Source organism: Amblyomma americanum, chromosome 7 (assembly GCF_052857255.1).
Source record: "Amblyomma americanum isolate KBUSLIRL-KWMA chromosome 7, ASM5285725v1, whole genome shotgun sequence".
Classification (NCBI taxonomy): Eukaryota; Metazoa; Arthropoda; class Arachnida; order Ixodida; family Ixodidae; genus Amblyomma; species Amblyomma americanum.
Genome location: NC_135503.1, coordinates 48,606,463 through 48,622,487, shown reverse-complemented (window position 1 = coordinate 48,622,487; position 16,025 = coordinate 48,606,463). Strand labels below are relative to the sequence as shown.

At 40.2% G+C, this 16,025-nt stretch overlaps 1 protein-coding gene across 1 annotated transcript in view; it reads right to left on the bottom strand.

Moving 5' to 3' along the window:
• LOC144099050 (uncharacterized) overlaps positions 1 to 16,025 on the bottom strand; it is a 21,896-nt gene extending 5,871 nt beyond the window's left edge. Inside the window, exons 1-4 of the mRNA XM_077632075.1 lie at positions 15,908 to 16,025; positions 10,153 to 10,254; positions 4,509 to 4,567; positions 1,281 to 1,426 (exon numbers count right to left, since the gene is read on the bottom strand). Of these exons, the coding sequence (XP_077488201.1) occupies positions 1,281 to 1,426; positions 4,509 to 4,567; positions 10,153 to 10,213 (266 nt within the window). The 5' untranslated portion in view covers positions 10,214 to 10,254; positions 15,908 to 16,025. The remainder of the gene's footprint in view (positions 1 to 1,280; positions 1,427 to 4,508; positions 4,568 to 10,152; positions 10,255 to 15,907) is intronic.

Sequence of the window (16,025 nt, the reverse complement as noted above, 5' to 3'; positions counted from 1 at the left end):
TTCCAGAGCCCTTTGCTACGGCATCCCTCATAACCTGAGTCGCTTTGGGACGTGAAACGCCATAAGCCAAACCAAACCAAAAACCTCACCCACTGCATGGTGAATTGTAATCTACGCACCTGTGACGTGTGCGCAATGGAAGGCGTGAGGGCAGTCAGAGGGTCTCTGACACTTGGCCATAAAATAGCCTGGCCTCTACGTTTCAGTTTCGAAGCTTTGTTGCAAGCTCGTGGCGACAGCGGCTATCGGCTGTGCATTCGCCAGCAGTCCGAACCCCACTGCATGCCCCTTTCGGACACAGACTGGCACGTCCTCGGTCATTTCTTTTTAAAAGCAGTCTCGCCGTTCCAATGCCGATGTGCATTCCCCTAACTTACATCCACGTTGTTCTTTCAGCACGGCAAAACTGCGCTGCTGTTTATGAAGGCCTCACCTCATTTTTGCACCTTCGATAGAATTTATGCAGCGGGGAAGGGGGCTGCATTTTATAACTCATCTACCGGTTAAAATTCGGGAATTTCTTTGAGAATTAATGAGGTTCTACTAGCCATTATGTCATTTTTAACTGTCAGTAGTGTGTTAATTCATGGATTTCATTTTGTTACTCATTTTGCATGACCAAATTACAGTTTGCATACTGCTATGCAATCTAATCAAGCAATATTCTGTATGCATCACGTTTTTTTTTTCTTATGATGCTGTGTCAGTTTATTTTTGTTTATTTTAGTAGCAAAGGCAATATACTATATTCTGAAATTTTTTTTTTGTAGTGAACAGATATTTGATACGATATCCAAAGGCATTTTTTCTTCATATTCAATTCATATTTGAAAACACCAATATTCGCACCAACCTATTTAAAACATACACGTGGCGGTTGGAACACTCCTCAAAAGGCTTGGCATATCAAAATGGCAGGTTGCTCATGAAAACAGCATAAACATCATCTGCAGCGCTTTTCAAAGAGACTTAAAAAACAGAGAATTCAGCCTTTCATCACAGACAAATGTTCTATCTGACGTCCACCTCCACCTCACCCGAGTACACTGAAAATATTTGCGGAAACCTGCACAGAAAGCTGACTGAGACAAGTTAAATTTCAAGTCTGGAGGCAAGTATCTGAGCTGTGCGGTCCAGAATAACTCTCACTCAGCCAAAATTATTAGTAATTTTCAAGCGATTCGAAATAGCAGTATAACCTTTTGGACACCCTGTATGCAATGTCCAGAAGGCTGGCCAAGACATGATAACAGTAAAACATATAGCGGCATAACACTCACTTCAGGAACCGAATGATTTCATCACGCAGCCTTGCCGACAGGGCCTTATGCCTTTCTGCTGACATAGGTGCACCATGCAGGAGAGGTTGAACGCACGATGGAAGCTTTGGGAACAGGCCATTAGGAGACCAAGTTCGGAGGTTCGCCTGTGCAGAGGCAAGACAGCCACAAAAACATTCACTGTGAGTCGCAAAGTGGTTTTTTCAGGCAGTTTGTAAGACGGTAGAGCAATATTGTTCCGGGATATCCACTCTTTCCAATATGGATACCTTCAGTGTAGTCACAAGCCACATTTACACTTACATATGCACTACAATTAAACATGCAGCATAGAAGGAACGATTACCTACAACTTTTAATCTGACCACTGAACTTCAGCTACTGCAAGTTTGCCCACTACCTGCTTTCATACCGGACTGATAGAGGTTTTGACGAGGCCATTGAAACATTGACTTTGTCCTCCACAGCATTAAAGACAAATAGCAGTAACAAATTATACAATGAAAAACATTGCAGTGATCAAAAATACAAATCTACTCCACAACTGTCCATCACCAATTCTTTCGCTTTCTGCATGCCAACATGGCTCGAGACACAGCACCTAGAAACAGCATTGCTAGCATAATACAGAGTCTTCCCAAGCAGTCAGAAGCAGCGTTTGTTCACACTGTGTCACACAGTAACTCTGTCGACAAAATTCAGGCATGCTCACAGCTCAGAAATGGTTCTGCAGAGCAGACAATAAGTAACAAAGTATGTAGCATTTTTTTGAAGTCTGCTTTTTTTTTTTTCATTTTAGACACACTGAATGGCTGACAGATTAACCCAAAAAAAAGGCCAAATAAGCCCTATGGTGACTAGGCAATGTACTTCTACAGTAATATACTGTATGTTATAGTACTAGTACACAGTAGCTGACTGATTTTTTGGACACCGATCATTCAGACTTGTAAGATATTTACTACTTTATTGAGAAACTATCACATTCCTCAAAAGACATGTAAACACCAATATTTTGGACCCTGTCGAGTCCAAAAGTTTGATTTTTCAACCTAGCATGGACACAAGCAAGCCATAAATGAGCATCTCCGCCACAACCAGCCAACTCTTCATCACTGTGGAAGGAATCATTTTGGATTCAGACGGATTCATGGGGACGAACAGTCTTATGTAAGCTTCGCGATTCATAGGATGCTCTTTGTTCCTTTCATACCCATCGAGGTTGGCAAAAAACAAGAGCACACCATGTCAATAATGGGACAGTGGCAGCATCTGCGTCTGCCGTGACTCGTGGCAGTAAAAGAAAGTGGGTTTTCCCCGAAGTTTCCTCCCTCGTCCGTTGCGTCATTGCCCAGGAAAAGGGACTCTGCCCTCGCCTTGAGTGGTATGCATCGGGTGACGAGGGATGTGCATTGCGCCATGCTAGCAGTGAATTGGTTTGGGGCATGGTTTCCAACATGACTTGCGGCCGCATTGCACATTTTGGAATAGCTGACAATGTGTGGTGCAAACACAATGAAGGCATGACCGTGGTTGAAATACAAGCTAATGTTATCGCTTGCAAATGCAGCATGGGAAATGGTGAAATTCACAATTTTTCAAGCTGTTGTTTTTTTTTCTAGCACAGAAAATTTTTTTTCATGGGCACAGATTTTTCAAACTTTGATTATTCAGATCATTTTTTTGAGTCCCGCTGAGTCTGAAAATGAGAACTGTATGCTACAAAAGACTAATATATAATACTCGTTCCCTCTCTCTCTCTCTCTCACACAAGTACACATGTATGCTCACCTGCATGTTCACTCTCACACACTCACATACACAAAATGATATTCTATGTGAAAAAAAAAACACCTAGCAGAAATTTCAGAATAAATATGCCAACATTATTTATGGCAAGTTAAAGCGCTGACCAGCCACTTTCAGGTTAACCAGACTCATTTGCTCTTAAAACAAGTGCATCAAACCATCAGGCAATTTTGAGTTTTCCACAACTGTGCATGCATACTATCGATGAAAAGAACATATACAAATACGCAACCATGGGATAAGCTCAAAGATAAGTATTGGAAAGGGGGGAGGCTCCACTCTCCATCACGATGAGCAAAGCTCACAAATGCTTCAACCTTGTATGAGTTTAAATATGTTAGTGCAATGGAGTGGCTACAAAGTAAAAGCTCTCCAGATGTCTCTCACAGCACTGATTTCTTTCAGCTGATGCGTTTTAACACATTAAGCACATGCACATAATGTATAATCTCGTGTAAGGGCTGCACCACCTGTTTTGGACTAGATAATTTAGAAGAAATACCATTATATATATACCTATATTCATTCCTGTATGGGCCATACCTTTAAAATTCACACTCCAATTAAAAAAAAAAAAATGTGGCCCTTACACGAGTTTATATGCTACTTGAAAGTGCGCTCTGGGGTCATTTTGCTATCACTACCATTGCAAAATGAAGCATGGTAAGCACACAATCATGTCCCATCAGTACATGCACAGAGACCTGTGGCTATTTTTATACGATGTCACTGAACTGTCTACTCACACATGTACCATAATAAAAATGGGCACTCTCGCATTATTTTACTTGCTGGGAAAATGCGAAAAATGCAAGCAATGTGCGCAGTGCGCAGCTGGTGCTAGTATTGCCCAAAAGATTTTTGTGCAATGCAACCTACACCGCTCTGCTCAGATGCAAATCCTGCATCTCCTTTTAATGCAGTGTTGCTTACATCTTTTATGCCTATTCTAACTTGCTTATTTCCACTCCCATACCTCCACCAAATGAATTGAAATTGCACACTTTGGAAATGCTACATGCAACCTCTTTCATTATACAAATGTCAAAACGAGACAACAAAGATGTAAAAAAACAGCCTCATGAGCTAGTTACTGCATTAATTTGCTAATTGTAATTTGCCTAATGGATGCAAATGTAGCATGCAGAGGCCAAATTACAGAAAGATCACAATCTCAAAACAGTAAAAAAAAACAGTAAAAAAATTCCACTCCTATTGGTTAGCACGGACTGGCAAACATCAACAATAGGAGTGGGGCTAAGTGATCCGTTTGTGATTTGATCGTTCTGTAAATCGGCCCCAGACTAGATAACTTTTTTTTTTCAGCAGGGGGTAGGGGAATGAAAATGACAAACCAAGTGCCTCCTGCCCATAAAGCATTATTTTGAAGACAGGAAAAGTGAAAGGAAACACTCTTACCGCATCAAGCATTTCTCTGTACTGTTGTATCGGATCGAGAGTGAGCTCCACATCGGAACCTGAAAACAGTGCAGAAAGAGTACAACAGCAGTCCAACTGCACCTCGTGCTTTGGTATGGCAGGCTGAGTGGCCCAGTCATCATCATTATCAGCAGCAGCCTGACTACACCCACTGCGGGGCAAGGGCCTCTCCCACGTCAACTTCATGGCAACTGTGCTCGTATGTTTATTTCATGTATAAACAAGAGGTAGTCAAAAGGGCTAGTTGGTAGTTCATATTTGGAAAAAAAACAGTGCACCTTAACACAATGACAGAGGAAGATATAACGACACAGCACTGTGTTTGTTATATCTTCCTCTGTCCATGCCTTAAGGTGCGCTGTTTTTTTTTTTCAATAAATGTATAAGCATTCATACAATCCACAGTGTTGCTCTGTCCCTTTAAAGGACAGAGATGAGCCAGGCTTGTCACAATCCCACAGTCAATTTTGGCTTATGACAAGTCCAGCCTGTCAAAACAATGTCGGTAGGGGCTAAGGGGATGCTCTGTCTGTGGGGTGTAATAGCCCAGTGATGGACCGAAGCCGTTTCTAGCAAAATTATCTGGCAATATAGTGCAAAGACTGGCATTCCTTTCCTTTTACATGAGACACTGCATATTTGAAGCAGAAAAATAAAGTGCATTCTGAGTCCCCTCAGTGAGACCTGACGCCTTGGAATGTGCTATCCTAGATCAAGATAGAATACGTGCAAAACCTGCATGCAGTTCACTTTCAACACCGTCACCTCAGTGGGACATAAGGAAATGGTCAAAATATACCAAAGGCCATGTAAAACAGCACCTTTCAAGTCTGCATCATTAAAACTTGCATTAAAATTGCCAGCAGTGTGCACTTGCAAAGAAAATTTGAAGGAATATAAAAGATCTCACAAGACTGATATGCGTGATGAAAACTTCACCTGAAGTTTTAGTGCAATTCTTCAGCGAAATGTAAGAGCATATTTCAATATTAGATGCCTTCAATTTCTGCGTTCTGAGTCTTTTGACAAGCACCATATTATGCAAAGGTCAGCAGATTTTTTTCTACTCTTCAGTGAATTTTATAGCTGATGTTCAGCAGCAGTAACACATTTCATCAATATACTACCTTGTAAATGAAGCGAAACCCTTTTAACCTGCATGCTTGCCTTCCTTTGACATTTTATCACAGCGATGTTAATGCTTTGGTGGTACTGCATTAAGATTTAAAATGCGCAATCTAAATATTAAATGCCCAGCGCCCATCCTACTTCAGTACACAAGTATTTGTCTAGAATCAGTAAATCCCAATTCTCTGTGCACTGAGCCTGTGGTGCCATCTCATTAAGGCAAACTGACTGATGTTCAAGTCTTTGCTGCCTTTTGCGCCCGTAAGCAGTTTGACTGAAAGCAAGATGCCATGGAAGTATGTACCGCAGTAGTCTTCTTCTTGTACTTGGTGTTAGTCTTGAAATGTGTTCAAGTAATCTGCTGTGAGCCTTTTTTGTTTGATATAATGAAGTATGATGGCATATTCATACAATTAATTTATTTAAAGCGGACAACTGGGCTAGTTGGTGATCTTTAGATTCAATGCACATGGTAACTACCGCTAAAGAAAAGGACAGAAGAAAGAAAGACAGACACCTAGAACGCTAGACATCAACTGGTTTTATTCCAGACAGACACATTCAAGATATAGGCAAACATGTACAACGGATCACACCCTAAAGCGCATGTGCAACGGCACCTTCTCGTTCAGGAAATGTAATTCTTTGGATGACAAAGATAATGTTGGGTTACTTACGCACGACTGTCGTTCCAAGTGAATGAGGAATGCTTCCAGTGTTTCACGTTCCTTCTGGTCTGAACTTAAAAAATGAACCTAGTTCGATTATAAATTGGAGCACATTTATCCTTGCAGCGTTTGCAATGTGCAGCCAAGTGTCCAGGACCTGATAATGCCTATCAATGTTCGGCTAATGGAGCACAAGCTGGCTGTTGAGGCATTATCAGGTCCGGGACACTTGGCGGCACATTGCACACGTTACAAGAATAAATGTGCTCCGATTTATAATCAGACTAGGGTGATTTTTGTAAGTTCATACCAGAAGGAACGCGAAATACTGGAAGCATTCCTCATTCACTTGGAACGACAGTCGTGCGTAAGCAGCCCAACATTATCTTTGTCATCCAAAGAATTACATTTCCTGAACAAGAAGGTGCCGTTGCACATGCGCTTTAGGGTGTGATCCGTTGTACATGTTTGCCTATATATTGAATGTGTCTTGTCTGGAATAGCGTTCGTGGTGTCCGTCTTTCTTTCTTCTGTCCTTGTCTTTAGCACTAGTTACCATGTGCATTGAATATTCATACAAACGGTTTGCGGTTATAACTGAGTTCATGAAACAGATGTACACTTGGTGAGTCACAGGGCATGTTACATATGATATGGATAGCTTTCTCCTGTAAGACTGCGATCTTATTTCGGTTTGTTTGTGCTGCACTGCCCCATACTAAGTGCCCGTATGTCAGGTGACTGGCAAAGATTGAATTCTATATAAGCAATTTAATATTACGAGGTAAAAGGTGTCTGAGTTTGTTCATTATACGGCAGCTTTTGGATAGTTTAACCAGAAGTGAATCGATATGAACGTTCCATGCAAGGTGCTTGTTAAATACTACACCCAGTGTTTTCACATCACTCACGCAGGGTATTTTAGCATTGCCGAGAAATAACTGTGCCATTGATTGAAGTGCGGTATTTCTCATTCGGAATGCAGTTGCTTTCGTTCTTTCAGTATTTATAACCAGTGAGTTACTTAAGCTCCATTCATGTAGGTATTTTAATACAGTGTTACCTGTATGGAACAATTCTTTGCTGTTAGCTCCGGTAACCAAAAGGCTAGTGTTGTCTGCGTATATTATGAATTTGACATCTGGGCTAACGTTTACAACGTAATTGATAGATAGATTAAACAGTAGCGGTCCCAAGGTACTACCCTGTGGAACTCATGATCTTATGGGCAGGAGTCTGGATTTCATTTTCTTTATTTCTACGCACTGACTTCAGAAACTTAAATAGCATTTTATGAGCAATCTTTAGTTTAATGGCTACAAATTGTTTATATACAATAATGAGTACTTTTTTAATGAATATAAAAATGAGAACTAAAATGAGACCTCCACAGGTCTTCTTGCTGTTTCACAATCAGATATTATCATTAACATTAACAGCATTTAAATTTTAAAACATAAATCGTTCAAAATGTGAAACAGTCTGTGCTCTTAAAGATATTGCCCAAAAAGACCCGCAACCTCAAATGGAATGTCACTATATAACGCTGCTTCCGTCTAGGTTTCCACAAACCTAAGCTGCCTAAGTGCAGCAATGAGTGATTGAGAACTGCAAGATCATGGTCGCTGCATAAACTTCACGCATGTACAGTGAGCATCACAATATGATGGCGCCAGTCCAGACAGACAGAAAGCTGAGGAAAGTATACTCCGAAATGGCGTCAAGCTCGGAAAGCAGCAACACAAAGCACCATCATCTTCAAGAAGACAAGAAGCTGAAGGCTTCAGCAGAAAGTTTGGAGAGATGGAGGCAAGCGAGAGATGAAGGATGTAACATGAGGTCACAAGCCTATACAACAATCCCATATCAGTTGTGGTGGCACTGGTGGCATATCAGCTGTGGGCAGCTCAAAGATTCCTTGTACGTGCCGCCATCTTATCATGAATCTTTACTGAATTCTGACTAAATTGATTTCGTGGCACTTTGCAATTGGAGATCAAATCAACCAAGTTTACTTCCCACATAGAAGCCTGTGGGTGACCACAGGGCTCTTTAAACAAAACTGAACAAGTTGAAAGTCAAACTAATCAGAGGCAAGCTAATGTAAATCAAAGTAACTAAAAAACATCTGCCATTTTATCAAGCTGTCGAAAGTGCAGTTATGGAAGCTAACAAATCAACATCATCAGTAAGCATAGCAAGGCAAACTGTTTGCAGCAATGTACCGCCGCATTTCAGTGGAGACTGTTTTTTATTTTTTACCATTAATGAAGGCCTTGCCGAGATGAATTTGAGCTCACAAACGCTTTAAGGATCACGGAAAAGTAAACGCATGAAGTTTTGCACCGGTCAGTAATCGGCGTGATGAGAATAACAGCATCATCACACTAAGGCGCTTAAAACTTCTGGCAGCCTTCTGCTTTAACAGCCCAGAATTCTAGAACCAAGTCCACAAAGATCATAAACACTAATCAAGAACGAACTTCATCTACCTGCAACATATGACCATGATTTTATGTTCAGATCACATAAAGAAATACAAGTTATGTGTCAAAAGGCATTAAAGAGCTGCATAACTTGATAGAAATCTTGCCTGCCTATTTGTGCTTTGTGCATCATGCCAAGTTGAATTATTTGAGTACGGTTGCCTTCGGAGCACTTCTCATGAAAGCAAGAATGCAGTAACCACGTCGCATAAGCAGGTATAGCATATTTTTCAGACAATGCCAATTATGCAAGAAATTATATGTAGTCAGACAGCTGACTTCCAGTAGCTGCCTTCATGTGAAAAGCAAATCAGGTTGTGTTAGAGCTGCCGCGGTGGCTGAGTGGTTATGGCGCTCGGCTGCCGGCCCGAAAGACGCGGGTTCGATCCCGGCCGCGGCGGTCGAATTTCGATGGAGGAGAAATTCTAGAGGCCCCTGTGCGATGTCAGTGCACGTAAAAGAACCCCAGGTGGTCGAAATTTCCGGAGCCCTTCACTACGGCGTCCCTTATAGCCTGAGTTGCTTTGGGACGTTAAACCCCTATGAATCAAATCAAATCAGATTGTGTTTTCTTAGAAAGCGTTCAGAGTCAGTTCAAGCAAGCTATGCTAAACGTTTGACATGATGGAGCAAGTGACATCAGCATAAGCATAATCTAGGTGGAAAATGTCATCAGCAGGTAACACTGCACATACACTGAGCATACACTAAACATACCATAATGTAATTTTAGTAACAATGCCCAGAGACTGTCAACTTAACACACAAAACAGTGTAAACAAGAAGATTTAAGGAGAATGTAAAGGTCACCATATGCCCCTTTAAGTTCCGCAAATTTAAGCAAGAAAAAAAGCAACGCTCGTACTTGCTGCAGTGACAAGTGCTAGTGATTATGAAAAGAAGGAAATACATTTCGAAACCTTCAATAATAAGGAAGTGCGACAGTATTTTGTAAGCCATTTAAATACTCATCTACAACAACCATGTTCACAATGTGAACAGAGTCAGATTGACATGCATTAAATCCACAATGTTTTCCAGTCTTCATTGTGAACTGAGGTAGAACTCTAATTACTTGGAATGTGCATGAATGATTGTTTTGTTAAATTATTGTATTTTGGATTTATTTAGAATTTTGTTTGAAGATGTGAGCTTCCACTGCAATTTATACTGTGACCACTGCTGTCTTGTATGGGCCCCCAGTAATTTTTAAAGCTGTCATAAAACAGCTTTTTGCCTGGGGGCCTTCAACCATGGGTTGCAAATAAATTAATTGAAATTTCCTGTCGTTAAGAAAGGGCAAATGGAGAAGACCTTGTACGGACTGACTTCAGAGCTCACCATTATTCATCGAGACATTCCAATCGAAGACGCCATCCTTACTGGAGTCAGAGTAGAACATAGTCTCGTCTTTTACGATGCCTACAAGCTGCAGATCATCTTCTGCACATAAAATACAGCAGTGGCACATGTTCAAGAAATGCTAGCGTATTTACTTCAATGTAATAAAAAGCAGCAGTTAACAGGTTAACATGGCACAAGTTAGCACAAAGGATAAAAAGATGTACAAGCAGGTTTCTCAACATAGAAAAATAAACTCGAAAACAATCGAAACAACGAGAATAAACTTTTCTCTCAGTCGTTTGCATAAACTGGCACTTATTCCCAATCTATCTTCTCATCAGGAGCCTGTGTAGAGCAGCAAACAATTAATGCAAAAATTAATTCTAAGTTGACCAGAATTAGGGCAGTTTTTGCATTTCATTCAGTCACACCTCTTATTCTGCAGATTCTGCTAAATTTTTTAGGTTCTTGGTGGTTGGGCAGAACATAATATCACAAGCGAAAACTCACAAACAAACAAAAAATATCCCTGTGAGCAAATACTAGTTCATAAATAAGACAATTTTCTGACAACACAATAACAGATGGCCTCAAAAACCAAGTAGAACTGCGAAACTGCCATGAACACCGTGAGCCAGGTTAGCAAGTCTTGCTTCTGATGTTCCCTTATGTACGGGTAGAAAACATCATGCAGAATACACTTTAGTGGTTCACACCAATTACATCAGACATGAAATACTAAAGAGGTTTGCCAAGGCAGAAAGGCATGGACAATCAACAGTGCAGGAAGAACATGCAGGAAGAACACCTGAAACATTTAAAACCCATGAGGTGTGCATGTTTTTATGCCACTCTCTTAATGTTACAATTCACCAGATAATCAAAACATTGGTAATTAGCCTGCACTGCGAATAATGCAACCACAAATTTGCTAGAAGTGAAACTTCGACACTATCTCTTTTGTTAAAAAAATTGAATTTTTTTTTATGAATTCCCTTGCAAATATACAACTACTTGCACATGATTGGCGTTGTGTAGGATAAGTAGATTTAAATGCTTCCCCTAGATGTACTGCTGCAGGGGCATTAAAAATGTGCAATTCACTTGGTTTCAAAAAGTGGCATGGAGAGTCTGTAAAAATGCATCCAATTTGTTTCGTGCACATTTAGACATTTAGAGAGATTCTTTTGTAACAAGAAAAGTAACTTCAATGAAACTATTTGTATTTCCCATGCTCTCAATGTAACTAATAATACCGCTCATAATGTCATTGTAAAAGCGTTGATGGGCAATTTCTCAGCAACAGTCACGAAGATAGAGGCCAGTTGTTTGGCTCAACATGATCATATTCGCTAGGCTAACAACACTGTATGCTGGTTGCTCCAAAATACACAATGCAACGTGACGAAAATGACATGCTATCATTCATAGTGCAATGTAATGAAAATCACAAACAATTTATGTGGTGTAGTAAATGATTGTATATGCAAGCATGTTTTCATTATATTTAAATTAAACGAAAAGAAAAACTTCACAGCAACATTGAAATTTTTATGTACAGCTTTTCCTTCATCATATAAGCCATAATCAGACACCGCATTAGTAATTATTTAATGGCCCCAAAATAGCACAGCTGTCAGCACTCGTAGCATGCATAATAAAAGGTAGCAAATTCAAAATTTTTTCACAAAAGTCACAGGCCCCCTTGATCATAAATCACAAAGACAAGCGTCAACTCTATGGCTGCACAACATGTACCTTCCAAAAACTGAACTGGTAGAAAAAAAAAAATTCCGTTCTTCTCAGCATGCAGTTTCAACACGCCGGCATCGACTCAAGTAGCGTATCGCCTAACTAAACAAATCATTTCCTCGCACATTCGCACTACCCGAGCTGTTTCAGGATGGGAAAAGACAAATGCATACAACATTCTGATCACTGCACAGGCAGGCCCTGTACCAATACTTTGAGCCACAAAGGACACTCGGTGAAAGAAACTTCAATGCAGGCTGACATCAAGGAAAACACTTTCTTTAACCTTCATGATATTTTGCGTAAATTTCCGTCAACATGAGAAAGTGAAAGCCAACCAAAAATTTCAAAACAAAGCACGGAAGTGGTACAGACAGTTCTCAGAGTAATCAGAACAAGACATTATGCAGCTAGAACATTAGATTGAAGCAAATGCTTGACAACTTGCTTGCAATTCTTTTTCAACAGCACGTCTGGAGATCTTCATATTACAATTTGATGAAAAGGATGGTAACATGAACATAAATGTTGTGGCGTACCTGGCATCCTGAAACATAAAAGAGTTGGGTTCAAGGCAGAATACGAGAAAAAGCCTTCCTTTAAAATCATGCCGATTTATGACATAGTTAAGAACGTCATACATCTGATGCCACTAATGATATAATTTTATGCGGTCAAGAGTCTGTTAAAAAATTTTTGAACAATGTGTTAGGCTCTACTTTCCAGAAACCTCATTTCTCACAGCATTACACTTGATAGATTGCTGGTTCATTCCAGTAACTCTCAAATTTATGGAGATTCAGTTTTCGCAGCCGAAGCTCGAACACCTCCATAAAAGCTTTTATGAAATGAGCCTATACTTACCTTAACTGTCACCAAAAGCTACTTTTAATCTGTTACCACTGAAGCAACAAGTTTTCATTCTTAGACAGTGCAGCATACAAAACCTCATAAAAAGAGAAGCACAGTAACAGGTCATTACCAGCAAAATCTACAACTGAGGCAGAAGTTACTGCAGTCGAATATAACTTAAAATAGAAAGCAGTTGGAAACAATGGGCCATGGTTCTTGGCATCCTGTATTATTCCATCGGCCAATCATAGCAGTGAACAAAATCATATTTTTAATATATTACTGTACCAATCAAGCCAGAGGCATACAAATTCTTTTAACTTATAAATTTGTCTGATTGCTTTCTTGTTTAGGTAACAAGAAATGCATTAACAGCATTGTATTTTTGTCATGGGAGAATTGTGTTCAGCAGTCCTGAATGTGGGCGGAGCTTCACTGCAAACATGAGTTGTATCTGACTAATTTAAAAGTCGTAAGAGTTACCAACGTATTCAAAGTCACACAAGCTTCAGCACTACATACACTGCAACTGCTTCGACACAAAAATCAGCACTTCTTGCAAATTTCATAAGGGTAGTCTTGAAAGCGTTTGCCGTTCTGAACGAATAACTATACCCAGCAGCAAGATGCCTATTTTGCACAAGACTGTACTATTACAGTGAAAGGTCATAATACCAGTTGCCTTTCACTGACAGCTTAAGGATAGTGCATGTCGTTTACAGTATAGCACATATTATCCAACAAAAAATTCTTGTTCACAGATGGCATTCTCGCACTCTTTTTCGAAAAGGAAGGAGGGAGGTGCCCCTTCATCTGCATGAGACGGAAGATGTTAAAAGGACACAATAGAGTTGCCAAGAAAGCTTTCTAGTGAATCCAAAATATTCACTGACTTTCAGGTGCCATGGTGCCATCCCCTCACCAGCACTGGTCAATATCTTATCCACAATATTTGCGCTCTCCACTTTTATGCTCACGGCAGGGGTGCGGACGTGGGGAGCAAGTCGAGACAGGTACTCGTCAAGAGAATGCGCCAATGTACCCTTTCGACAATTGCCCTTTACACTAGACCTCGAAAGCTGATGCTAACTGTCGGGGCTTCAGGTTCACGCTGATTAAGGGGCATCCCCTCTCTCCTTTTCGAAAAAGAATACAATTAGTAGCAACTAACCCGTCTCCCCTCACGTTAACCCCTTTTGTCGGCAGAACAGGAAGTGAAAACGCGGTCTGTGAATGAGCGTTTTTGGCTGGAAAAATATCTTCCTGTGAGTAAGTTTTTCTGCAAGTCTGTAAGTTGTCGTTTCAAACTTAACAGAAACAACTTTGTCCTACTTATGCACTTCAAATTAACAAGGTCCCTTTAAATACAACAGTGTTGAATTGGGACCAAATAGTCACTTTCTCGCATATCTCATCGCACCGGCCATCCACTGCAAGTGTCATGCCAACGCTCCCGCACCGTCACTTTTTCCGCATCCTTTTTTCTTCGCACTGCTAAAGACTGGAATGGCCTTCCCCACGACGTTGATGCCATCACCTGCCAATCAAGTTTTGTGAACAATTTAAATATGCATTTCATAAATATCATGTAAGCAATCATATTCAACCCATATTTGTACTCCCACCCCTTATGTAACACCCCCAAAGTGGGGTCTTTAAGGTAATAAAGTGAAAAGAAGTGAAGTGAAGTGAATGAACTAGAAATATGAATGAAATGAGTTCAAATCACTGATTCCACTGTATAAAAATGTGTCTGCTCATCTCGCTACTTTTACTGAATGTAGCATCAACCAGACAGTTTATGCAAATAGTAAAGATGTTTCTGAAGCTGCTCTTACATTTTGCAACACGTACCGTTCAGCTGGCTTTCTAAACTTGGTGTCATCTCTTTCAATTACGGCTGTTTAGTGTTACCTCATAACAGCTTCACTTGCAAATAAGGTGGGGGATCATTTTATGGGAAGGACATTTACCCTCACATTTGGGCATTATAGCTTCAAAAATATCTTGTAAATAGATGTAAAAGCTGCCCATTTCAGTCACGAATTTCTTCATTTAATTTTTTCATTGTCATTTCATTGCCGCATTGACTCAATGTCACAGCTTTCACAAGATTAGCTTCATTGCAAAGTGTACAGGGGTGGCAAACAGGGCATGCTGTTACAACACTAATGCAGTTGAGCAAAAAGAATTAAAGTCTGTAAGATTCGACTAGGAAAAGTGCTTGTGCTTGCCCGGTCTACCCATCTGTCCCCTTTTTGTACTGTCCTTACGAATTCATTGCAAAGCATCATTCACTGCATATCAATCATTCATTTTTACAAAGCATCATGTCCCATATTCACCAACAATTGCATATTGATGTGCTTGTTTTGAATTTTGGTGGAGCCATTCTTCATGTATTCAGCAAGTTTTTAGAGCAGCAGCAATCTTTGCAATAATCTATGAAATAAGAACTAAGGAGAGCCAGCAGCAATGAAAACATAGCATTTATTAAAATAAAATGTGCATACGGCAATGAGTAGTGACATGGGCTGGTTGGTTCTTGCTTTAGATCACAGGAAGAACAATACCAAGACAACCCAGAGCTAAAAAAATGAACTAACCAGCCCACACCAGTGGCTCGTTTGTCCTAGTTTGCTTTGTGTCATCCCTGCACTGTTTTTCATATGTGCATTGGTGCTGCAGTAAGTTTGTCAGTATACTAGTAATGGCTATATTAGCAGACTCTCCTCTTAGCCTTATTTTCATAAATCTATTATCAACAGCTACTATTTGAAGAATACTTCCTGTCGATTGTTTCATAACGCATACTAGATCTCTGTGGAGCAGCGTACATTACGAATGCAACCTAGTGTAAGGACCACTTCTAACGAAACAAAACAACCGAAGGGTATTGCAGCCGTAAAGAGATGCATGTTAACAGCGACACTTGACCTGCGGTTACCCTTCAAATACAAATACATCTTCTACAACCGAGTCCCAAGGTGCTAGCTCATACCGTTGAATTATACCTTTGGAAAAACACCTGTGGAGCAAACGGGTAGAGTAGATCTTCCTTTTAAACTTTGTTGTCACCTACTTACAAATTTAGTGAAACACGCTGGCTGACATGAGCGCCGTTCAGGAGATAATAAATATAAGTCACCGGCATTGCTGTCCTGAGCTGCTTTCGATAACACGGCATCCTGTAGGTTAAAAAAAAAAATCGTTAACCAGTCGTACAAACACAAAATGCGTGCGGGTGAACTTCGTAAAACAAAACT